Raw genomic sequence first — 25,567 nt, 5'->3', positions numbered from 1 at the left:
AAACTCCAGGGCGGTTTCTTCGCGCGCATCCTTCACCCCAACTGACGATGCCTGTAAGGTACCATCTGTTCCCCTTTCCTAAGCAGGCTAATGGACCTCCGGAATCACCCTAAAGTGGAAGGACAGAAGTCCCACTATTAGAACAGAGAAACTTCATTTTTTATGTCATTTGGGTGCTTAGACATATTTATATTTATCTCTCACCATGATATCTCCCTTTCAATTCTGGGATGCTCTATCCATTTCTATGCATGATTGTCCAAATCTAAGGTCCTCATGTTGTCCCCATATCTACACACTATCAGTTTATTTTATCAATTTAGTCAGCACTGAGCTACAGTGGAGAAGAGAGGTGCTTAAGGAAAGTGACTAGCATTGGCATTGCCACCAGTGCTGTATAATTCATCATACCATAAAAACCATACAGGTACTTCACATGGTAAAGGTAAAGGTAGTCCCCTGTGCAAACACCAGGTCATTACTGACCCATGGGGCGATGTCACATCATGATATTTACCAGGCAGAGTATGTTTACGGGGTGGTTTGCCATTGCCTTCCTCAGTCATCTCCACTTTACATTCAGCAAACCGGGTACTCCTTTTACCAACCCCAGGAGGATGGAAGGCTGAGTCACCCTTGAGCCAGCTACATGAAACCAACTTCAGTCAGGATTGAAATCAGGTCATGAGCAGAGCTTTGACTGCAGTACTGCAGCTTACCACTTTGCACCATGGGGTTCCTTATTTCATATGAGCGTTCAACAAAGGGACACACACAAGCACTATTTGTGCATATAACACCTAGTTCAGAAGGACCCCACATGGGAAAAACCATATGTAGAACTTCCTGGCCAGAACATGGAGCATAAATCTGAAGATGTTTCTACGTGCCTCACAGCCCATTCCTGAAAATTGGGCCAAAACTTCTTAGGAGGCGGCATGACCTCACCGGCAGCGTGTGTGTAATCGCGAGTTTAAACACACGCTGGTGGCGAGGCCAGTCCCGCCGCCGGCAGAGCACCGCGGGACCGCGCCTCACCCCTTCGCCAGCGCGGCCTCTCTGTGGCGCCGGCAATGGCTTGGAGAGGCCGCGCCGGAGCAGGGGGGCATTCCAGGGGCAGTCCGGGGAGAGGAGCCACCGGCTAGGCAACTTCCTATTCCCTTTCGGCCACTTGCACCGGCAGCTGGAATGGCGGTGCTGCGCCTGCTATTTAGCAGACGCAGCTATTTAGCAGACGCAGCCTCGCTGTTTTCAATGGGGTGAAAGGCCCCGGTAAAACAAAAACAAAAAGCAGCAAAACTGCTTTTTTTGTTGTTTTGCGGCGTGTGCGATTCGGCATCGGAAGAGGCTCCACCGCGCCCCTTCCCAGCTGACTCCACACGCCGCAATTTCAGGAATGGGCTGATAGTTACTCAGTTACTTAGTCAATGGACGTGAAGGTAACGCCAACATTAACAATATAAAGAATGAGGTTCAGCTTGATGAGGCTTACGAAACCTAGCCAATAACCTAACTAAACCAAAACAGAGGTATCAGTTGATGGTAATCATAAATATTTTTACTGGGACTTAAAGTGCCTTTGAAAGCAAGTAGACATATTTGCAAGTGGATACAAATATCTTTGCAGTGAAAAGACACACAAAAGTTTCCTGGGATCTTTTGCACTAATCACAGTTCTACCTTGATCAGATGCAAAGGCATTCTAAAACTAGCTTCAGATTGAATGTGACTCAATACCTGCAGTGAAAAACATCCTAGATTGGATCCCTCCAGCATTTTTGCTGGAAAAAGAGCTCCTTTTGACCTCTGAAAGGACATGATAGGGATCCTGGGACCACATGGATAAAAGCTATGAGGGACGGGGATGCAGTGAGGGGACGAATCAGCCTGGTTTTCCCTTTTTATTTTATTTTTTTGCCACTCAGCTTGAGGAAAGCTGACAAAACACATTTTGGATGCCCAATTTTGCTTATCTCTAGCAGCTCATTGAAGAAATATGCCACCATGTGGCAAAAGAAAAGTATAACCAAAAGGTTCCCCATCACCACCATTATGGGGGTTGAAAACAAGAAAATCTAATATCCTTCCTTGAGTGTAAGAATTGTGGAAAGAGGAATGTTAGTAATCCTTCAAAGGAAGTGTTGAAGCAAAACTGTTTTTTTGTAATGGGCATTTGAAAGCTACCCTGTATTGTAGCTTTTTGCAGTTCTATTTTCTGCTTTACCTGACATGCGTCAATACCGCCATTCAGGTTTCCAGCACACAGCATCCGAGAAGTAATCAAATCATCGTAAAGCTTGCTACAAAGACTTTGATTAATTATTTTCACTTTAGCTTCCTGTAGAGTTTTGGCAAGCTGACCTAAATCAACAGAAACAGGGAATTAGTCAAATAAGGTATTTCAAATCACAGAAGGCAAGACTGAAAATCAAAAACTATCAAGATCTGCCTTCACTTAAAGATCATCCCTAATAAATAAATAAATACCTAGGCTTTAAGAAGGACTTGATTACTTTTATTTGCTTACATTTCCCCATAAGAAAAAATGTTTGCAAAGCAGTTGAAAAAAGTAATACATTAAACATAAATTTGATTTAAAATTACTTCCGATCATGTGGTTACCTTCCTAATGACCGATGAATTACAAAACTCCAGACAGCACAGCTCTCCCTTCTATCTCTGGGGAATATGTGTTTTCAGAACTGCAAAAACTGATATCTGATTGACCCAGGTCTTCTTGACCTTATTTCTTCTAAAAATCTTTAAACAACTCTTATACAAAAAGCACTGATTTGGGGGTGGGGGAGGCTACAAATTAGTGTCACACTTGCATTTTGCAATAAACATATCCAGAAATGAACATACTATTTTCTTTTACGGCTCCCCAGCCAGTTACATAGCAGAGAGTTCCATAAATAAATAGTCTAGGACTGCTTGGTAAACATATGGGCTGTACCAGCTCATTGAAGAATACTGGTGCCTCCATTTCCAACAGGGCAATGTCATAGTCTGAGATATATCGGTCGTAATGTGGATGGACAATAATCCTTTTGATCGATCGCATGGCTATATGGTTATAGTTGTTTTTGTTAATGATCCTTATACCCATATATGCTGTCCAGCCGGATGCTATAGAGTATCTGAAAAAGAGACAAAAGAGTGCAGTTCTCTAAGCACTGTTCTTACTCAGCTCCCCTTCATTTCAAAGGGGATTGTGCAGAATCAGTTCTCAGTGGGTTACACCTAAAGTTTATAAATACCATGAAAATAAGGGAAAAAAACCTCAAGAAAAGTACTATTTTGTATGGTCATAAACAACACTAGATGTTGATCATACATCATGATATACGATCAGGTGTGGATGCTAACTGTACGACAACAGGAACAAATACAAAGTTCAGGCTTAAAGTGAAAGACACATTGTTCTTGATATGAACTCAACGGTCAAGGGAGAGATTGGAGGAAGAATGAAAGGGCTTTTATCCACTTTGCACTGCTAACATATGAGTGTGAACCATATCAGCACAGCCAACGATCATCACAAAGGAAGGTGGCGACTGGATGTGGAAAACCAATGTGATTGGCCCTGCTTGTACAATTTTTGGTATTTTACTAATTACCACAGTCATGTCAGATCACACCACAGGAAAATGAGTCCCATGTGGCTGTCAGCTTGTGATGATTGTCTCTGTATCCTGGAAAGCGAGTGGTTCTAGCTTCTTGCTGAATAGCATTTGACACATTTAACAAATATACAAAGCACTATGTGGGTAAGGGGTCCCCAGTGTGGTTCTCATGGGTGCCGTGGTGGCAACCGACACCTTTCCTGGTTCCCGCCAAGTGTGGTTACAAAGTGGTTGTGGCCAGGTGGAGCTTTTCTGATTGGCCTTTGCAAATCTGATTGGCTATACACCGCCTTGTGTCAGAATTCGAAAGGGGCCTGCAGGCTCAAAAAGGTTGGGGGCATCTGATGTAGATTTTCAAGGGGTCTCTATTCTTGATACCCCTGTGAATCTATAATAGTCACCTAATTGTCAATCTTATATTTCTATGGTCTCCACTAATCCCTAATTGTAAATGTATAATTCAGTTCATACCTATAGAAAAACATGGCTAGGGTTGCCAGCTCGGGGTTGGGAAATTCCTGACGATTTGGGGATGGACCCTGGAGAGGGAAGGGTTTGGGAGAGGGAGGTACCTCAGCAGGGTATAATGCCATAGAGTCCACCCTCCAGAACAGCTGTTTTCTCTGGGCAACTGATCCCTGCAGTCTGGAGATAAGTTGTAATTATGGGGAAACTGTAGATACCACCTGGATGTTGGCAACCCTATGCTGTTCACAGCACTGACTGACCAAGCTCTGTGTCAATCATGAAGCCAGATATTAAATTGTAAAAAAAACCTATTTAAAAATCTCTAACAATTCTCAGGAAATGTTTGGCATCTGGAAAGCAAACAAGTAAACAGTTGTATCAATCAATGTTCAAATTGGAGGCTGAACCTTTTCAGGAAGAAAAAAAAAGATCTTGCCTCATAGGAAAACAACCCTGTGTTTGTTCCTACCCACAACTGCATCTATATGCAGCCTTAGCCTATATAACTGATAGTTTGCACTTCATTTTCAAAACCATGGTTGACACCCAACTACTGTTGGATGTGTTCAGGGCTGTGGATATTTCATGATTCTGTAAAAGTGCATGTTAAGCATATAATGTGTTATTAGGAACAGAATTCTGTATCAACTTCGGAGGGAAAACCAGCCAGGACTGTAGCAAGTTAATAGCTTACATCCCCTCCAGGCTATGGCGTACTCACCTTATGATGATCACCTGGTCTCTCTGCATAGTGATAAATAATCTACTTCAACAAATATTTGGATGCTAGCCATCCAAACAAATCAGTTTCAACCACCTATGTCACTTGGTATGAGAGACAGTGTGGTGTAGTGGTTAAAGTGTCGGACTAGGACCTGGGAAACCCAGGTTCAAATCCCCACTCACGCCATGGAAGCTTGCTGGGTGACCTTGGGCCAGTCATACACTCTCAGCCCTGACTCTAGCTGGTATTTGAAAGGGAGACCTCCAAGGAATACCAGGGTTGTGACATGGAGGCAGGCAATTACAAACCACCTCCAAAGGTCTCTTGTCTTGAAAACCCTACAGGGTTGCCATAAGTCATCTGTGACCTGATGGAAAACCTCCCACCCTACCCCCTAAAAAAGAACCCGTTGCTTGGTATAATTAGCGTTCTGCTGCATGGTTTTTAAAAAAACAAGTTACACTTTTTCTTCAGCAAATTTTACTCTAAGGAACCCAGCTTAATATTACAGTCCATAATGTAAATAATATTTATGTTGTGTCTATCAGCAAATTATGGAAATGAGTTTTCCTTGCTAGTAATAAATGCCCTATGCTGCATAGTGCCTACCTTATAGAATCAGAGTCCAGAAAGCAATGGGCAGCAGATACCAGCCACCTATTTGAAATAATGGATGCCCCACAGATATGGCCATATGTTCCAAGCTGCAAGCTTGCTTGCCAAGGCCACTTTCCAGACCTGGCCTCTTCACCACCAACAATTCTGGTTTTCTTTACCTGACTCCTTCCACAGGCTATTAAAATATAATACACATACAAATAACAGAATAAGCATGAAAATAACATATATTATATTTACCGTCCCTACCATCACCCAAGTCACATTCCTTATAACACTTAACAGTGCAATCCTAAACAGAGTAACATCCTTCTAAGCCTTCAATGGACTTAGACGTCAATGGACTCAGAAAGGTATAACTCTGCTCAGGATTGCATTGTTACTTACAAAACTGTTCCCAGCACTGAAGTCAATGGAGAACTTCTACCTATGGAAGCTCCACATGCATCTTAGAGGACTTTGGATTTTGGATCCAATATAGGCACACAGGCACTTCCATTTGCTGTTCTCGTAAATTACATACCACAGTTCATTTCATCCGATCCATCTGCACAATCTCTTACTCCATCACATTCTGGGTTTATTTTCATTGGGCACTTCCCATTTAGGCATTTATATGCGTGCTGTGAGCAACTTTTGTACACTGAAAGGACACAATGACAGAGTAGGAAAACATTAATACGTTTAATGATGCCATCATATAGGTTATGCAGCATATTTTTTTACAATGCATTTGAGGGAGGGAAAGATGAATGCATTTAACAGCATCCTTTCATAGGTGTCCTGGCAATATGCTAGATATTAATTGATGCTGAATTTTAATTAATATCTTTAATGTTTAGTTTTTATCCTTCTTTCATATGCTGCCTCTGGCAGGTTCCTGGATTGGTGGTATAAAAATAAATAAATAGTTTATGTACCTTACTGTGTAATTCTAAGCAGAGTTACAACATTCTAATCCCAATGGACATGTATATAACCTGGACATTAAAAAACACACATAGTGGAATCTGAATTTTACTACTGGAATAGTTATATAATTGGGAAATGTATGGTCATTGTCAAAGGTCTTGGTTTGTACATCATATACTACTCAAACTTCTTTGTGTATAACTGTACACAAGAAATAGGGCAATATAATGTGCTTAAGGGACACCGCTATATAAAAGAACTTTCATGGGAAATTTTTGATTGCAATTTGATTTAACTTAAGTGAGGTTCTTGCGCTGGCTACTTTAATGATGAAAACATCTGTTCAGCAAGCAAAAACCTTTTTATACCCTGCAACCTTGCCAAAGCCGATTTCTTACATTTGTGGTGGGGTTGTAAAGAGCTAATGCATATTGGAAAAAAGTGATACAAATTATTTCTAATAGTCACAAAATAAATATTCCGGCAAATTCCGAAACAATTTTACTAAATTATTTACCAGATATACAAAAAGATCTTCGAGACATATTCCGTCATATGATAACATCATCTAGAATTAACTTTGCAAGATATTGGAAAGGAAACAAACTCCCAGATCTAAATAACTGGATAGATAAGGCTAAGCAAACCTATGTATTAATTAAGCTGACTTATTAGAAAAATGATGAAGACATGGAAGATCTAGATGCTGTCTGGATCCCAATAATCTCCAGAATGGAAAAAACTTTTAAAAATCTAGAACGTGGAGAGGAAGACGAGTAATGTTTTTGCTGACTTTAATATGCATAGCTGAGTTCATTCACTTTTACTATTATTACTTTTATCTGTAACGGTATGTAATTTTGATTGATTTTTTTTGTTTCTTCTTCTTTCCCCCAATTTTGTGAATTTTATGTATGTAATAAAGTTTTTATTTTAAAAAAAGCAAAAACCTTTTTACACATTCAGAAACTTTGTGTGTGGGGGGGGGAATGCGGATATTTGTCTTTAAAGTATTGGCTGTGATGCATTGCCTGGATTTCAGTGGATCATTTTAAGAAGAAATTAAGTATTTTTCTTTAGATAAACTCTTTTTCTGAAAGAAAAAAAACCAGCCAACTAGAAACCATTGAACTACTGTTTGTACATTTGCTTGATAACATGCTTAAGGAGCACTAGAAGCAGCAGGGTGCTGTCTTATACTGAAAATACAATAATTTAAATTTACATACACTGTAGGCCAAACAAGTGATGCTGACATTCAGTAACTGGAACCTCAGACGAAAAAAGCAGTGGGTTATATATAAGGGATGTGACAGGGTTGTATATAAGGGAAAGGGCAGGGCCGCCAAGAGGGAGGACAAAATTCAGGAGGTGGGGTGGGAGCAAGACAGCTGGAGGCCCCCTGAAGCCAGCGTCATGCTGCATCCAGCCAAATGCCTTTCCATTTACTTTTAAATGCATCATTATCAGTCTTAAAAAAATAATTTACATCATACTTACAGCAACTGCCCTCCTCCTGGCTGTCACTGTCACAGCTCTCATCCCCTTTGCAGGTCCTGGAATGGTGCCTACACTTCCCATTGCCACAATTTGACTCCACTGGATTACAACCTACGGGAAGGACTATACTGTCAAGGCTGTAGAACTCTGTCCAACAGCAGATGCCCCCAAGACCATGCGCTCCAGAGGCATGACTGTTGGATCATAAACTCTAACAGGCCACTTCCACAGCGCATCAATTCTCCGTGTAGTTCTCATTGCTGCAGAGGTACTCATAGGGTTGCCAACCTACAGGTAATGGCTGGAGATCTCCTGCTAGTACAACTGATCTCCAGCCAATAGAGACTAGTTCACCTGGAGAAAATGGCCGCTTTGGCAATTGGACTATATGGCATTGAAGTCCTTCCTAAATCATGCCCTCTTCAGGCTACACCCCCAAAATATCACGCTGGTGGCGAAGAGGGACCTGGCAACCCTAGGCACTCACCACAGCAATAGAGTGTCCACATGGTCTTTCCACTGTACTTTTGTTGCCCCAGAAGCTATGGCTGCCATTTTCCCACCACTGGCCTTTTTAAAAAAAAAAAAAAATTTAAAATCAGGAATGCTTCTGTGAATGCCTGCACATTCTTAGCTGCAACGAGAGCTAGAAGGAGAATCACAGTCGTGTAGAAGCAGCCTTAGTTTGTTATGTGAAATAAAGCTCAGTTTTGGATTGACTTGTTAAACTGTTGTTAGGACTAATTATTATATGATGCTTTTTTTGATTGGTTGAATGGTTACTTGGTCTACTAAGGTTCTAAGCCCTGAGCTTATGTTTAATACTTTAAATATCATATGCCCCCCAACAAATGCCTTAAGCCTGTCTTGGACCTTCCTGTCCTGTGGATGGAAACGAATGGTGGGATAAAGTAGGATCTTAACAGCTTTCTACATGTGATGGAAGGTTGAAATAGGGCCTACACGTGTGCATGCATTAGGCTCCCACATGTCACTGGGGAAAACTGATCACAGAGCAAGTGAGAGAGAGATGACCATATGGTATTAAGGTTCCAACCTTCAACTGAAAAAACATAGGCTGGGGGTGGAGACAATGCATGTCATTCCCTCCCCCCTCCAATTTAAGAACATAAGAAAAGCCCTGCTGGATCAGACCAAGGCCCACCAAGCCCAGCAGTCTGTCCACACAGTGGCCAACCAGGTGATATGAAAATTTGCAAATTTCCATGGATATGAAAATGCCTTTTCTGCACAACACCAAACTAATTAGATAATGTCCATAAACATACCACAGTCTACTTCATCACTTCCATCTGTGCAGTCTTTCCACCCATCACACTTGCTGTTTAAAGGAACACATGTTCTGTCAGAACATTTAAATTGCCTAGGACAAGCTAAAAGAACAAAAGGTTTCCGATTATCACAGTCATCTTAAAATGCAGTAACAGAGCAATCATGGCTTGGGTGAAATAAGATTGCTCCTAAACCCCCCTCGTGTCAGCAAAGCACATTACTATGTCAGTCTGCGTGGGAGGACTATGCTAGCATGTTGTGTCAGGAGGCAGAATGCTTAGGTTGGCAGAACACTGCCTGTCAAGATAAGAGCCAAGGCACAGGGAGCAGAACAGTCATTGGAGACTCAGGTCCTGTATGATCTGTAATTGGAATGGGTGAATATTGTCTAGGGATGCCAGGTCCTTCTTTGCTATGGGCAGGAGGTTTTTGGGGTGGAGCCTGAGGAGGGTGGGGTTTGGGGAGGGGAGGGACTTCAATGCCATAGAGTCCAGTTGCCAAAGCAGCCATTTTCTCCAGGGGAACTGATCTCTATCGGCTGGAGATCAGTTGTAATAGTTGGCAACCCTAATACTGTCCTAATGGCCACGTTATCTCCTATGCTGGAGAAATCCCTACAAGTAGATTCCATGAGAACTACCATTGATTGAAATGCAGCATAGAAGAGCATCTTGGTCACAGCACCCTTTCTCAGTCAATGAGCACCCAGAGACATGTCTTAACTGACCTAGCTTCTGCCCTTTACTCTTTAGATATTTTTATCTAATATTTTGTGTGGTTGATATAAAGCTTAACCCAAATCATGGGTCTTGTCACATGGACAGTTGCTCACACAATCTGATACAGAATTAACTATCATAGAATCACAGAATCATAGAGTTGGAAGGGACCACCAGGGTCATCTAGTCCCACCCCCTGCACAATGCAGGAAATTAACAACTACCTCCCCCACACACCCCCAGTGACCCCTACTCCACACCCAGATGATGGCAAAAAAAAAAAAAAAAACAACCTCCAGGTTTCACAGGCTGATGTACACCCATCCGGAAGCACTGTCCATTCTGTATCAGATTGGGTGAGCAACTGTCCCTATGGCAAGACCCACAATTTGGGTTAACAGTTTACATCAAGCCACACAAGATATTAGATAAAAACATCTGGATGTTTACAACGTTCTGTATTTATGACCACTGAGAAAGGCCTATTCAGGCCAAAACATGTCTGGTCTAGCATTGGCCATTTACATTGATTGTATATCAACTGTGGCTGTTACCGCACTTGTATTCCCAGCGATGTATTAAGAGTTTGAAAATGTTATAAAAAATACTGTTCACACTTTCTATGTATTCCCACCGATGTATTAAGAGTTTGAAAACGTTATAAAAAATACTGTTCGCACTTTGTTTGGCCCCTTTAGCTGTGAAGACGTCTTCCAACCATTTATAAGTCGTGGTATCCAAAAGCCCTTTTAAAGCGGTGTTTTTTACAACATTTTCAAACTCTTAATACATCGCTGGGAATACAAAGTGTGGTAACCCCCTGTGTATAAGACCTTCATATCTGATGTTTTTATTATTTAGACTGTATTCCAGGCCCTGTGTTTTTAACAATTTTACTGTGCACACCTAGCAATAACTGTAACTATTTTGTTATAAAGCATAGTTTTTAGCTCAAACTTTGAAGCTCTCTCTACATATTTGGTTGGGTTCCCCCCCCCCCACCCCACTTTGTTGTTGTTCTAACCAGAACTGACCCTGCTCAACTTCCCAAATCTGACAAGACTAGGCTAGCCTGGGCCATCCAGGTCAGATATTATAGCAGTCTAATTTAGAAGGCACTAAAGCATGGATTAGACTGGCAAAATCTTGGTCTTCCAGCATAGCTGGCAAATCAAACAAAACTAAAAGAAAGTACTCTGAGCCGCTGCTGATATCTGGGAATTCTTGAGCAAAGCAGGGTTCAAAATCAATCCTGACCTAAAAACCTGGTTTTTCAGGAAAGTTGTAATCTTATTTCTGCTCCTTTCTCCTTTTAGCCTGTCACTGATTCATTTACCAGTATACCTTCTGTTTTGTCTGGACATAACTAAGATTTATGCACTGTCATCTGGTTCATTAGCATGTCCAGTCATACTAATGACATCATCTTATCTGGACAAGATGAAATGCAGAAATAGAGTAGGGAATAATTTACTTATTGATGATACAGCTGACTTCACCCAGTAGTTTCACGTAGAATGTTAAAGAGTATGGCTGATTCTTGAGGACCCTCATAATAATGTTTCAAACTACTGGAACCTTCCACCCAAAAGGAGCAGAACCATGCAAAACTGTGCTCACAAGTTTCAAATCTTAATGGCATTCTGTCAATATGCCATAATTAATGGTATAAAACCTCTTGAGCAATCTAGGACAATCAGTGTCCATCTGTACCTTTTCTAGTTTAGATCATCTATTAGAAGGACCCCAGTCAGTCCACATGTAAAAATGTGGCATAAAACCATATCAAAATGGTTCGTCACTTTTTGCCTAATATTATCAGGATGTAGGAGAAGTTGCCAAGAGCATCAAATAAATAAGACTGCTTCATTGCCAGTACTATCATAACTGGTTCATCGAGTTTCTTCTGATGACTTTGAAATTCAGTGTGATTTTGCCAACCTTTCATTATTTACAAGCACATAAAAAACCCTAGCATGTGGTTCAAGTTCTCAGCCTTCAAAGAAATCTTAGCAAACTGGTGTCTGTTAGCATTAGAATCGAAAGCATTGCAGTTAGCAGCAAAAAAAGAAGTCAATTATCAAAAGACAAGCAATTAAATTATTCCTTTGTGTTATTGTTTTGCAGAACTTAAAAGCAGTTTCCCAAAGACACAACACTGGCCCCACACAAACATTAAAATGTGCTTCTGTCTACTTACGGTCAGTGTGGCTGAATGCTCTGAATTCAATATAAAATCCTCTGTGTGTGACCAGTTCATCTGAATGGAAACTGATTGCAACTGAATAGCCATATTCCTTGACCCTGTTGCCTTCTGAAACTGGTTTACAGTACCTGGACAAGTTATAGGGGACAATATATATCATACTTTATTGTAATTGGTCTAATCAAATATTATATTTAGTGATGCATACATTTTAAAGCCATTTCAACAACATACTACTACCATCGATTCTACAACTTTTACCCCTACTGTGATTCAAATGTTATACTTTGATAAGAACGTAAGAAGACCTCTGCTGGATAGGACCAGTGGTCTATCTAGTCCAGCATCCTGTTTCACACAAACGGATGCCTTGGAGGACAAGGTTTCCCCTGACGTCACCTCCTAGCATTGGTAACTAGTAATGTCAACATTTGGCTTCCAATGTCAATGTCATTGACATTGGAAGCCTGCTTATTATATTTCTCAATGAGAACTCATAAATCTCAGAGATTTTAAAATTTCTCCAGTTCACCCAGATACAACAGCCCTATTCACACCTTACAGTGAATGCATGTACAAACTGGCAACCCTACACTGCAGCCATTTTGTCATTGGTCCTTCTTTCATAGCAGTCATTGTATAGTGGCACCCACAGGCTCATCAAGGTTGGGGATCCCTTCTAGACTTTGTTGTGTGGTTATCCCATCTCATCTATAGCTACATAATAGCGGGCAGTTCCCTCTTGTAAGACCACACAGATGCTCCCTTCCATGCTTCACTGCACTGGTCTTAGTTTGACATCAGTAGAGCATTACTCTCAATATGGACATATGCATAACATGTCATGCCAAGCTTCTGACTACCAGAATCAGCGCCCCTGCCCTCCCTTACCCAGCGATGCTACAAGGGATGCTACTAACATACTTAGGGGTTTATAATGTGGCATGGAGGCAGAGGGCCTTTGCTCAAAGGGGGGGGGGAATCCTATTGACTAACAAGTTAATAGACAAAACTTCTTACCTGACCCCATCAATTTCCAGCCAGTCTTTATCACATTTATTGGATCCTAGAGATTGTTCCTGAACTTGTATTACAAGAAGTTTGAATAACAATCTGTATCCAGGTAGTGGTGCCTAAGATTAAAAATAATCCACTCTTTAAAAATAAAAGTGCAAAAAGAAAATGTATTGTCATTTCTGTGTTTGTACATTTCAAGAGAAACAACAATATTTGCTCCAAATTCCTTCAGGAAAATCAGTACCATTCAGCACAAAAGACATAAGACAGGCATGCATATGCAAAACCAGCTTTATTTATCAAGTGGCAGTAAAACAATAACTGAGCAACGATACACTGGAATGCGCCATGGGGTTATTTCTCAGAATTTAATGGAAATAGCTTTGTTATCATAGGCCATCCCGAGGCCCAGCTGGCAAGAAGCAAGGTGTTTCCAGCCGATCTAGGGTTGCCAACTGCCAGGTAGTAGCAGGAGATCTCCTGCTAATTCAACTGATCTCCAGCCTATAGGGATCAGATCACCTGGAGGAAAATGGCCGCTTTGGCAATTGAACTCTATGGCATTGAAGCCCCTCCCCTCCCCAAACCCTGCCCTCCTCACGCTCCACCCCCAAAATCTCCCGCCGGTGGCAAAGAGGGACCTGCCAACCCTAAGCCCTTCCAAGGCCTTTCCATAGGGGTTGCCAGGTCCCTCTTCACCACCGGCAGGAGGTTTTTGGGGCAGAACATGAGAAGGAGGGGTGGGTTTGGGGAGGGGAGAGACTTCAGTGCCCTAGAGTCCAATTGCCAAAGCTGCCATTTTCTCCAGGTGAACTGATCGTTATTGGCTGGAGATCAGTTGTAATAGCAGGAGGTTGGCAACCCTAAGTTAGTACCTGGAGGTAACCCTGCCCTTCCAAGACCTGGTCATCTATGGGAGGGTGGCAGTACCAGGCCTGCATGTGAGGCCTGCAAGTGACGCTGGACAGGGGGAAAAGTGGAACCCAGCCCAAGTGAGGCCTGGCTTGCCAGGTGGGAGGTGGCACCTGGCCCATTCGAGGCCCATATAGTGGATGCTCCCAGCCCTCACAAGCCATGTTGGGGGGGGGGCTTGGAAAGAAGGCAGCCCCCCCTCTCCCCTCTCCTTGGGAGTAGGGCTGGGGGTGGGGCAGGCTTCCTTTTCCTCTCTTCCTTTAAGGAAGGGCCAGGACAAGAATCCCATTGGGTTCATGTTGGGTTGCTACAGGGTCCATTTCCTCTAACCTCACAGATAATGACCATATGTGTATAAAAAAAAAAGAGCTTTTGCTTTGACTCACACTAAAATTATCCTTTTATTGTTTTTTAGTTAGGGTTGCCAGCTCCAGGATGGAAAATACCTGGAGATTTTGGGGGTAGAGTCTGAGAAGGGCAGGGTTTGGGGAGGAGAGGGACTTCAATGCCGTAGAATCCAATTGCCAAAGTGGCCATTTTCTCCAGGAGAACTTATTTCTATCGGCGGGAGATCAACTGTAATAACAGGAGATCTCCAGCCACCACCTGGAGGTTGGCAACCCTATCTTTAGTGTACATTAAGTTGTTTCTTTTTTATGATTTTATGCTACATCTTGGAATACATACCCTGATAATCCAGTGGCAATCAATATTGGGTGGATAGTAACTTGGGTAATAAGGAGAAGTCACAGTCCCATTCCAAGAGATGTAATGGCCACCACATACTAAGAGGGGGGAAAACAAAAGACTAGTAATAGTCTTAGGATCCTTTATGATCTTTTTTTCTCTTGTTCTCTTTGAAACCATGGACAAAAGAATGCCTTGGAACTCTTTCTTATTTTGTAATTAGTTATAAGAATAGTATCTTTCTATTCTCTTTCATAATTCTCACAGTGCAATCCTTCCTGGTCAACAGCAGTCAATGGGCTTGGAAGGCTGGTTAGGATTGCAGCGTAAATAGCCTACTTTGATATATGCCATTGTGTTAATTCTGTGTAAAAGAGGCCATGTCAGAGGCCCTGTACTAGAAATGGTGTGTACCATTTATTTAGAAGAGTTCAAGTACTCAGAATGCTTTATGTATATCCTTTCACCAATGCATTCTTCACTCCTTGATGAGACACATTTCTTATACACATTTCTTTTCAAGCATAGATTGGGACTGTCAATTGAATCCTCCCACATGCAAACTATCTGAAAACACACCAGAGTAAACATGGAACTCTAAATCAGAGTAGACCTTGAGCTCTAGAACCCAACCTACAGCTTTCATTCAAGACTGGCATTCACCAGTTGGTTCCTTAGTCAAGCCACTAAAGAATGCGGTACAAAACAAAACAATTCAGTACAGTACAGGAAAACAAGTTATACTTCCTAAAATGCTGAAATGGAAGAGAAAAGGTAACATTTCTTATAGGCTCTATGTGTATTGCCTTGTGCACTAAAGGTGCTGTTATCTGGCACTTCACATATGCTGATAATCAGGAATTGGTATAATAATTTAGTTGAAATTTGATACTTCTTTTTAAAGGAGTGGTTCCTAAACTGATGAAACATCGGGTCTGAAATCTTGGGAACACCCCTTCACATCTTATTCTGACATGCATATACCGCAGTGGAGTTCATGATAGGGAGAAGGAAGGTAAAGGCAGAGGGTCAAACAGAGAGAAGATTCATGGTACCTGTGTTTTGCCATGGAAGCAGCAGGTGGCCAGTTTTCCCCTTTGGCCAGCCCAAGAGGAGAAGAGCAAGGCACTATGGCCAGACCAAAATGAATCCAGAACAAGGCCTCCGGTCTAATAAGGGCCTGCTGTTTAATTGTTTTAATTTATTTCTTTAAGGGCCTGCTAGAGTTGCCAGCTCTGGGTAGGGAAATGCCTGGAGATTTTGAGGGTGGAGTCTGAGAAGGGTGAGGTTGGGGAGGGAGGGACTTCAATACAATGCCGCAGAGTTGGTGTTGCCAACCTTCAGATACTAGCTGGAGATCTCCTGCTATTACAACTGATCTCCAGCCGATAAAGACGAGTTCACCTGGAGAAAATTGCTGCTTTGGCAACTGGACATTGAAGTTCCTCCCCTTCTGCTAGGGTTGCCAACCTCCAGGTAGTACCTGGAGATCTCCTGCTATTACAACTGATCTCCAGCCAATAGAGATCAGTTCACCTGGAGAAAATGGCTGCTTTAGCGTCCATTTTCTCTAGTTGAATTGATCTCTGTCGCCTCGAGACCAGTTTATTAGGGTGAGATCTCCAGCCACCATGGGGAGGTGGCAACCCTAGGCCTGCTTAGGACTAAATAACTAGCCATGAGGTCTACATGTGAGGCAAAAGTGCAGTGGGCTGGAAGCCACAAGTGAAAAAGAGGAAAAGCAAGAGCAAAGTTCAACAGACAGCAATGGTATGGTTATTTCTGTGCTTGTGTTCCTCAGCTGCTAGATTGCACCCACATCTGTATTAAATCTCTAATATCCTTATAAATATTAGGAAATAGAATTTATGGATACATTCTTTATCCCTGTTTTAATCCAAAGAAATGCTTCAAACAGATCGCAAGTAAATATGAATTATCAAAAATAATCCAGCAGCATGAATGCACAAACAATGCCTATGTAAGTCTGATTGCATACCAATTTTAGGAACAGCTTGGAAATACGCTTTCAGTACATTGGTCTCTTTTCTTCGGTCCAGTGAGAAAGTGACCAACATTACATTGCTTGATGAAGTTAAGCGTATAAATGGGGAGGTCCAGGCCCCAGACATTCCACACCATCTGAAACACATTTAGGCCAATTACAGCTTGTGAGTTATTTCACTGTGCACAGTAAACTGCAGATGTTTTTGTTGGTTTGTTACAATTGATACGGCACATTTCAATTAGAGCCGGAATGAGATTTTGAACAAATTTGAAGCCTGGCAAGTTCTAGGGATAATAACAACATGTGATTGAACATGTGATTATACTAGTCCTTAATACATGGCTTGTCTCTACAGTAAAAGCTTTGTAATCCACTGTTCAAGGGGAATGTACACTGCCAGTTATCAAATATTCTGGATACTTGAACTAATTGTTCTGCCTTGCCTTCTACCCAGAAGAAACCACAGCAATCAAACCCCGTACCATTGGAACACCGCAGTGACAGTCCCCTCGGCCAGATGGATCCCTGACAGCTGCCCTCCCCCAGCCACAGATTTGTGCTGGCTGTCAGAAGCCCCACAACAGCTGGACACAAGAAGCTTAGAGAGGTGGGAGCTGGGCAGGTGTGTCTGATAGGGTTACCAGCCACCAGGTACTAGGTGGAGAGCTCCTGCTATTACAACTGATCTCCAGCCGATAGAGATCAGTTCACCTGGAGAAAATGGCCGCTTTGGCCATTGGACTCCATGGCATTGAAGTCCCTACCCTCCCCAAACCCCGCCCTCCTCAGTCTCTGCCCCAAAAATCTCCCTCTAGTGGCGAAGAGGGACCGGCAACCCTAGCCCTGCGGGACCTTAAGGAGTTTTGCAGGGCCTGAAAGATGGAGCTATTCCGCCAGGCTTATGGTTGAGGTCAGCTACGGTATTCCATCAGTGCTAGCCTCCCTACCCCCCCCCCCACTTTACCCTCTCTATTTATCCTGATTACTAGGTTAGGGACTTAACTGCAAAAGCCCTGCAAAAGCAGATATATCACTAAGGAGCATCATATTATGCACTTATGCACTGATATATTTATTACTGATTTTATTGACTGATGATGTTTATGGGGCAGGGTTTTATTTATTATAGGAATTGTTTAATGTATTTTATGTAATCTATTTTATATTGTATGATTTTGTTGTAAGCCGCTCTGAGCCCAGCTTTGCCGGGGAGAGCGGGATATAATAATAATAATAAATATATAAATATCTGTTACCACTGTGCTATAATGCTTTAATCAATTCAATGATGATCAGTAAATATTTAGGATATGGTACATGTTGTATGCCTCATCGAGTATACTTTTCTTCATGCTCCTACCTTGTAATGATCTTGTTCTGCAGGGGGAGAAGGAAATCATAGGCAGACAGCCTGTGAGATGTGCAGCTCCCAGGAGATATCTCATGCGCTGTAACAACGACCAGCCTCACCACATAGTCAGATGGCACTCGCAGCCGCCACTGATAGAAAGATTTCTTGGGATTCATTAGCGTCAATGTCCTGTTATTACCGGGCTTTGCATAAAGGTCAAAGGCCACTGGCAGACAAAACACAAACAGATCAATGACTGCAAAGCAGTAAAGAGACGCAATTTAAAGAGAAGCTAATTCAGACCCTGTCAGCCCAGGTCCCAGGGAACAGATATCTCCATCACAAAAGGCAGGCTTGTCCATCTCATCAGACAAGTATTGGACGTGAGCCAGTTCTGCGCTGTGTTCTCACCCCATGAAGTTGCCCCCCCTTGGGACAAAGCAGAGGCATAAAGGATGTGAAAAAGGATCTCTTCTAGACAACTGATTTGTGGCTGGAGGACTTGAATTGCTCAGTGTTCAGCCAGCACCTTTCACCAACTAATTCAATGCAAAGCAGCTCTAAACGAACCAGCTAATGGAGAAAGCAAATGAACCACATCACTTTAAGCGGACAAACAATGATCCCGGTTTGGGACAATTAATCTTTCATCCGGTGAAGTCCTTAATACTTTTCTTCAGAAGTGAGTCTCTTTGAGTTCAATGACTTACAGTGTCATCCTAAAGAGGTCTACTCAGAATCCTGCTCAGGTCTATACAATGAAGCTTACTCTTAGGAAATTGTTCTGTTACAGCGCATTCCTAAAGCGGAGTTACATCCTTCTAAATCCATTGACTTCAGCATCCATTACTGTCAGAATGACTCTCAAAGCTTTTTCTCAAATAAATAAACCATGGCAGCATAAAGCAATCTATATCTGATTTTCCTCAAAGGTCAAAACCAGACTGTAGCCATGTCTGTGGCATTAAATAATTGCCTTTTCAAGATATTATCTCATTTATTACAGCTATCTTGTAACAAACTGTTCACAAAAGATCCACTGTCAAGATCGTGCCCTAATCTTTTAACTTCATGTCTGAAGTCACAACACAGTTTTTCAGTACAGACGGAGCTTCTTTTTTTAAAAAAGAAAATGAGAATATAACAATAAAAGAAAACGGAAATACAACATTACTAAAATACACATACTACAAATTCTTGAAAATAAACTAAAACCGCGCTGCAATATAACTAAAATATCTATACCAGTGAGCCAAACAATACACTATCTAGTTATCTAAAATCCAGTGATAATTACATCACTCCCTCTCTTCGATTTACACACTGGAGATTGTTACATTCCAGTGAGCATCCAGTTCTTCCGTATTTTTGTCATTATTATAATATGTCAACTTAATTAAAGCATAAGTTTCTTTAACCTTATCAAGCCAATTATTTAAATCAGGGAGTTTATTGCTTTTCCAATATCTCGCACGATTTGTTCTAGCCACTGTTAATATATGGAAAAACATGACTCGAATATCCTTTGGTTTATCTGGAAACAGAAGGAGCTTCTTGTTTGTATCTGTGGTGAGAACGGAGTGAGAATGGAGAATACAGCTTCTGTACCTTTCATCCCTGTGTAGAAAAGCATTGTGTTTGTGTTTTTGCATTTTTGGGGGGGGTTGTTTCTGTTTGTGTGTTTATTTGCAGGGGCTGGGACAGGTTGTAGGGCAACTGCTAGGTGATTGACAGTCCAATCCTGAACAGAACGACACCCATCTAAACTCAGGGGTGTAACTCTGTTTAGGATTGCACTGTAAATGGCCACATTCTTGCTTTCCCCACGTTGGACCATTCCAGAGAAAATTAATTGCACCTCACTGAAATAACTGGAAGATGAAATTAAAATGCTATTAACAACCATACAGAGAGAGGGGGAATTGGATATCTCCCCACAACATTTTTTCCTCACTGCACTGTTTTTCCAACTTGCAGTGGTCGGCAAGAATTACCCTAGCCTCAATTTCCCTTTGGTTAAAGGCTCATGAGGCATCAGAGGGATTTTTACCACTGCTTAGTTTGGACAATTATAGATCCAGATGGCAGACACAGTCTGTAAAAAGAATGGAGAGTCTTGGTTTTGCACCTCAATCCCTCTTAGAGCTAAAAAAAAAGTGCGAGCAAAGCTTCTAGTTAGACTAAAGAACTTCAATACAGAAAGACAAATAGAGCTCATGAGCTCCCCAGTTTACTTGGCTCCTATTAGAACATGCTATCGTTTAGCGCCAGCTGAATATCTGTCTGTTATAGAGCTTAATAAGCAAAGGAGAGCCCTAACCCTGGCTAGAGGGTCGGCATTGCCTTCAGCAGTCCTGGAGGGAAATTATAGGAAGTTATCAAGATCTGAGTGGGCATGCCCTTGCAGGTCAGGTGAAATGGAAAGTATAAGTCATGTTCTATTTAGGTGTATCTAATATGAGGGAATCCATCAGAAGCTAATTCTTCCTCTTATTAACACAATGGAATCCAGTTCGGAGGAAGAGAAAATTAAATTCCTCTTATGGGAGGGAGACTCTCAGTGTTATTTGCAGGTAGCCAAGTATTGCTCTGCAACAATTAAAATCCGCTCGGAAAGGGGTATTAGTGTAAATAAGGTGAATTTTAATTGATATAATGTTATCTGTATTTTGTACAAAGAGATTATTTATCATGTAATCAGTTTTATTGTCAAGGTTTGTATCTTTTCTGGCTAATGCTGTAATAATAAATCGAAACCTGCAGTGGTCCCAGGAGTGCATCCTTTGGCTCTTTGGGGGAAAACCACCATGTACACAGGGTCAATTCAGGTCAGGAAAACGCTGTGGGGAGGCTTTTCCGAAGAGTGCCACAGTCACAATCCAAATCGGGCACCATGCACACAGGAGTAGAGGAGAACCTGCAAGTCACACATGACTCTTATCTTTGACTCAGCCTGTGTCCTCTGTCTGTGTGTGCCATCAAGCAACAGCTGACTTATGGCAACCCGGCAGGGTTTTCAAGGCAAGAGACATTCAGAGGTGGTTTGCCATTGCCTGTCTCCACGTCATGATCCAAGTAGTCCTTGGAGGTCGCCCATCCAAATTCTAACCAGGGCCGACCCTGCTTAGCTTCTGAGATCTGACAAGATCAGGCTAGCCTGGGGCTATCCAAATCAGGGGTGTCCTCTGGAAGGTTTCTCAAATGTTGCATCAGTGAAATGATACTTCTACAGAGCTGTAATCCTATCTGATTTGGAGCACTCCCCCCTCCCTCTGGCTATTAGCATTAAAAGGAGACATCTGATCACAGATCTCCAGTTAGGGTTGCAGACTGTGACTTGGGAAGTTACGTGAGGTTTGGGAGTAGTGCCTGGAGAGGACAGCATTGGGGAGGGGAGGGAGCTCCATAGGGATGTGATGCCATAGAGTCCCCCCTCCAAAGTTGCCATTTCCTCCAGGAGAACCAATCTCTGTTGTCAAGCAATCAGTTGTAATTTCAAAAGAACTCCAGACCCCACCTAAAGGTTGGCAACTCTGCCTCTAGTTGTCAAATATTTAGTCTTGACCTATCCAAGCATAAACTAAGTTTCTCTTAAATGGGGCTCTGTTGTATATTGACAATCATCCCCAATCCAGCTAAAGATTACACACGGGTAGAAAAATTGTTCTGTGGGTGTATCCCTAGCTGGATGGAATTTTTTCTGTGAAATGGCTAAAGCAGTTCTAAAGCCTGACCCAGTAACTGGGTTGTGCAACTGATAGGTGTTAATATGTACTTGGTAAGGTACTTATTAACACCTATCAGTTGTTTAGGATAGGAAGGGGAGCTTTCTCCCCTTACTGTCTGTGTCCTGCTGAACAGCTGCAGCATGTTATGTAAGGGTAGCAACCGTATGAGCTTGGATCTGCTCACCAGGCCTTGCAATCAATACTCTCAATTTGGCAGATTTATACAGCTTCTGCCAGTGCTTGTGCTTTCGCCATTGCAGCTCCTGTTTCAGGGAATGAATGGTCTGCCGAAGGAAGCATGTAAAGGACTGGCATTGATGACCTTCTCTTGGGCTTGTAAGATGATTCTGTGGTAGAGGGCTTTCTAGTGAAGTTGGGACTGGGTACTTCTGTTGTTATTGTTATTGTGGTGCTTAGATTGGACTCTTGGATGTTTCTTGTATCATGTTTCAATACTTTTTTATCTGTTGACCTGTGTACACTGCTTTGAATTTGGAAAGGCAGGATATAAACAGCAAATAAATCAATAGACAGGTTGACTCTGGGCAGGGTTGCCAGCTCCAGGTTGCGAAATACCTGGAGATTTTGGGAGTGGGGCAGGAGGAGGGCCGAGATTGGAGAGGGGAGGGACTTCAATGGGGTATAATGCCATAGAGTTCACCTTCCAAAGAAGCCATTTTCTCCAGGTGAACTGATCTCTGTCACCTGGAGATCAGTTGTAATAGCGGGAGATCTCCAGCCACCACCTGCAGATTGGCAACCCTAACTCTGGAATAGGATTGCCAGGACAAGCCATGGAAAGATTTACCTAACCTGTTAATTAATTGCTTCACTTTTTCATCCTTTTTTTTTTAAAAAAAATGGTAGTGTTTATAACCCCTTTGGTTGCCCAGATCAGGGGTGTACATTGTACTATCACAAAACCAAAAACAAATTTTCTCTGGATTCATACTTTTATTCTTAAACTAGAGCACTAAAAAAAAAAAAGGTGAAATAACTGGTTAAAATTACCAATTATTTAAATTGCTTGACTGTAGCTATACAATGATAGTACTGACGGCATTCTTTCTAAAGGCCAGTGTACATTTCTTTATTCATACAATGGAGTTAAGATTGTTGCTAGTCTTCCTAAGTAAAATAAAATTGATGAAGACTTTCAACATACCTCATATAGTGAAACACTGCAGAATTTATTTCTATTGGCTAGTTAGCTAATGATTTACAACAGAAAAAAATAATTTCTGATAGTCCAAGTTCCACACAATGGCACTTGAAAATGCTGAGGGAAAAAATGATCAGTATTTAAAACAGCTTGTCATTGTCTGATTACATTGGCTGGATTTGAATTAGGGCGGATGCCTGCCTGAGTAAAACCTACCCTCCAAAAAATCTATGGCCTTAGAAGGCTGTAACACAGTCAGTCTTCTCCATCTTCCATCCGATCAGCACCATTCTGTGCCTTTAGAGGTTTGCAAAGGAGATCTGGAGCTTTGTTATGAGGCCTTGAAAGAAACCCCACCACTTCAACTTGAATACAGGAGAGTTAAAAAACATTTTAGGGGAGGAACAAGATAATTATCTCAATTACCTTAAAATATAATTTAAAATGACTAAACTGAGGCTATTGTGCTTTCATGAGAAGACAAGACTCACTGGAAAAGATGCAAATGCTAGTAAAAGTTGAAGGCAGTAGGAAAAAGGGAAGACCCAACAAGTGGTGGATTGGCTTGATAATGGAAGCCAGGCCTTCCGTTTGAAAGACGAGTGAGACTGTTAATGTTAGGGTGTTTTGGAGATCATTAATCCATAGGGATGCCATGTTGGAAGTGACCTGATGGTACATAACACACATACCTTAAAAGATGTCTGCACAAGGTTTATTTCCCCTTTTCTTAACACTTGCCCTGACCAACCAGATGAGTTTCTGGCTAAGAAGCTCTTAACTGATGAAAAATCACAATTTACACTCTTGACTGCTAAATTCTGTGCTGCAGCTATTAAAATACGTCGTACCCTGACAGGATAAAAGTAACAGAAATAATTTATTACTCAAAATATTAAGGGGGTCACAGCAAGTTATACAATGTATATATAAATTTTATTCATACACATAATTTGTAATTTTTAGGTTTAGATTATTTGTAGTAGCAGTAATAGCTGTAGTTGTGGGTTTTTTTAACTATTGTGGCTGTTGTTTGGTTGTTTGTTTTTGCTGGTCAGTGACCATATAAATAAATTATTATACCTTAAAAGATAAATTAATAGTTTTAATAACTGGGATTGAGTTTAACCTATCTATGATGGTACTGCTGTGTTTTGTTGTTTTGTTTTGTTTTTAAACAGATTTGCCAGTTCTTACAAAAGTAACATTTTGCTCTTTCTTGGTGCTTGTAGGGTGAAATATGATTGGGGCTTGTAGGCTCTGGGGCTTGTTGGGTGAAATATGATTGCTAAGTCAAATATAGTGAATCATGAAAATTCCTCTTCATTCAACTTCATAGGAACCAAATGAATGTGGACAAATTCTTAGAGAGACTATGTGATTAGTTTGGAAGTTGGGACTGATGGAAAAACCATCAGAAGTCCTCCCACACAATCATTGATTAAATGAATGCAAGCTACACAGGGGTGCTTGAAAATTCCATTCATTTCAATTACTCATGAAAGGGAGTAGGTTTCTGGTGCATTGAATCCTCTGGGTTCAGCCTTGCAGTGAATTGGAATGAATGAAATAAATGAAGGTTATGCAGAAACATTCCTTGATACACTGCTAGAAATATAGAAACTAAGTGCAATAAAATAAATTAGCTCTTACCTGATTTTAATGTCACATCATAGTCCATAGAATCTGAAACTAAAATGATTTAAGAGTCAGCAAAGTTGGTTAGATTCGCCTGTTAAGTTTTGAAACATTGAAAGAATACAAGATCTTCCATTACCAAAAAGTTCCATTGTAATGATGTCAAAATCCTCTTCAAAAGAAAATGTTTCAGCTGAACTATTAATCTTTGGGGGTCTTCTTTTGCTAATGATTTGCTTTTGCTTCACTGAGATTACATTTTTAATAGTGAGAACAATATCTTGTGGTGCCCAAAAAGTGCTCCAGTAGTATGCTCGAAGGCCAGTTTTTCCTTCACTAGAAGAAGAAAGAATGAAAAACAAAGGCTCAGGTATAGCCTCAGATTTTATTGCAGCTACTTGTATCTATTGGCCTAGACACATCAGTAAAATTCATTGTTAACAGAATTGTTCTGAATTATCTTGGAAAATAGAGAGAGGCACCAAGTTGATTTACACAGTACACAGGATCAGTCTGGTGTCCCCACCATGTGTTCCGATGTGAATTGCAAATTCTCCTAAATTCTCATATGTGTAGTGAGAATGTGGTTGAGATCACAAGTGTGGCATGAATAGAGAAATGATTTCAGCCATTTTCCTGACCCAAAATAGCATAAGAGGCACTATTTGGCCTCTGAGGAAACCCCAACTATACATATGGGTTTGCCCAATGGGCCAAATAGTGCACACCCAGGACCATCTCAGGTCAGGAAGATGATCAAGGGAGAAAACTGAAGCCCTTTCTCCATGCACAATGCAGTTGCAATCCAGATCAGGTCATGCACATGTGGGAATTGACAAGAAACCACAACTCATGTTTGACTTCCCATAAGCATAAGGTGGATGGTGGTGGTGGAAAGTACAATCCAGTTGCAACCAATTTATGGTGAACTTGTAGTGTTTTCAAGGCAAGAGTCTTTGGAGGTGGTTTGTCATTGCATGCCACTGCGTAGCAACCCT

General features: G+C 41.5%; 1 protein-coding gene across 2 annotated transcripts; it reads right to left on the bottom strand.

Annotated features, from left to right (window-relative positions):
- LOC130485236 (suppressor of tumorigenicity 14 protein homolog) lies at positions 1-24,841 on the bottom strand. Of its 2 annotated transcripts, XM_056858377.1 has the most exons (14): positions 24,709-24,841; positions 24,585-24,623; positions 18,051-18,267; positions 16,682-16,824; positions 14,683-14,780; positions 13,087-13,199; positions 12,061-12,194; positions 9,138-9,242; positions 7,849-7,959; positions 5,960-6,079; positions 5,428-5,611; positions 2,957-3,140; positions 2,225-2,361; positions 1-109 (listed from the first exon to the last, which is right to left on the bottom strand). In XM_056858377.1, the coding sequence occupies exons 1-13, from the start codon at positions 24,719-24,721 to the stop codon at positions 2,326-2,328; spliced, it is 1,497 nt and encodes a 498-aa protein (XP_056714355.1). In that variant the 5' UTR covers positions 24,722-24,841; the 3' UTR covers positions 1-109; positions 2,225-2,325. The 2 variants fall into 2 exon arrangements, with proteins under 2 accessions (XP_056714355.1, XP_056714354.1); XM_056858376.1 differs by lacking the exon at positions 12,061-12,194 and having other exon boundaries at positions 9,138-9,190; positions 24,709-24,733.
- Positions 24,842-25,567: the final 726 nt, after the last annotated feature.

Source organism: Euleptes europaea, chromosome 12, assembly GCF_029931775.1.
Source record: "Euleptes europaea isolate rEulEur1 chromosome 12, rEulEur1.hap1, whole genome shotgun sequence".
Taxonomy (NCBI): Eukaryota; Metazoa; Chordata; class Lepidosauria; order Squamata; family Sphaerodactylidae; genus Euleptes; species Euleptes europaea.
Note: the sequence above shows the minus strand (reverse complement) of the source record. Positions and strands in the feature narration are given on the sequence as shown.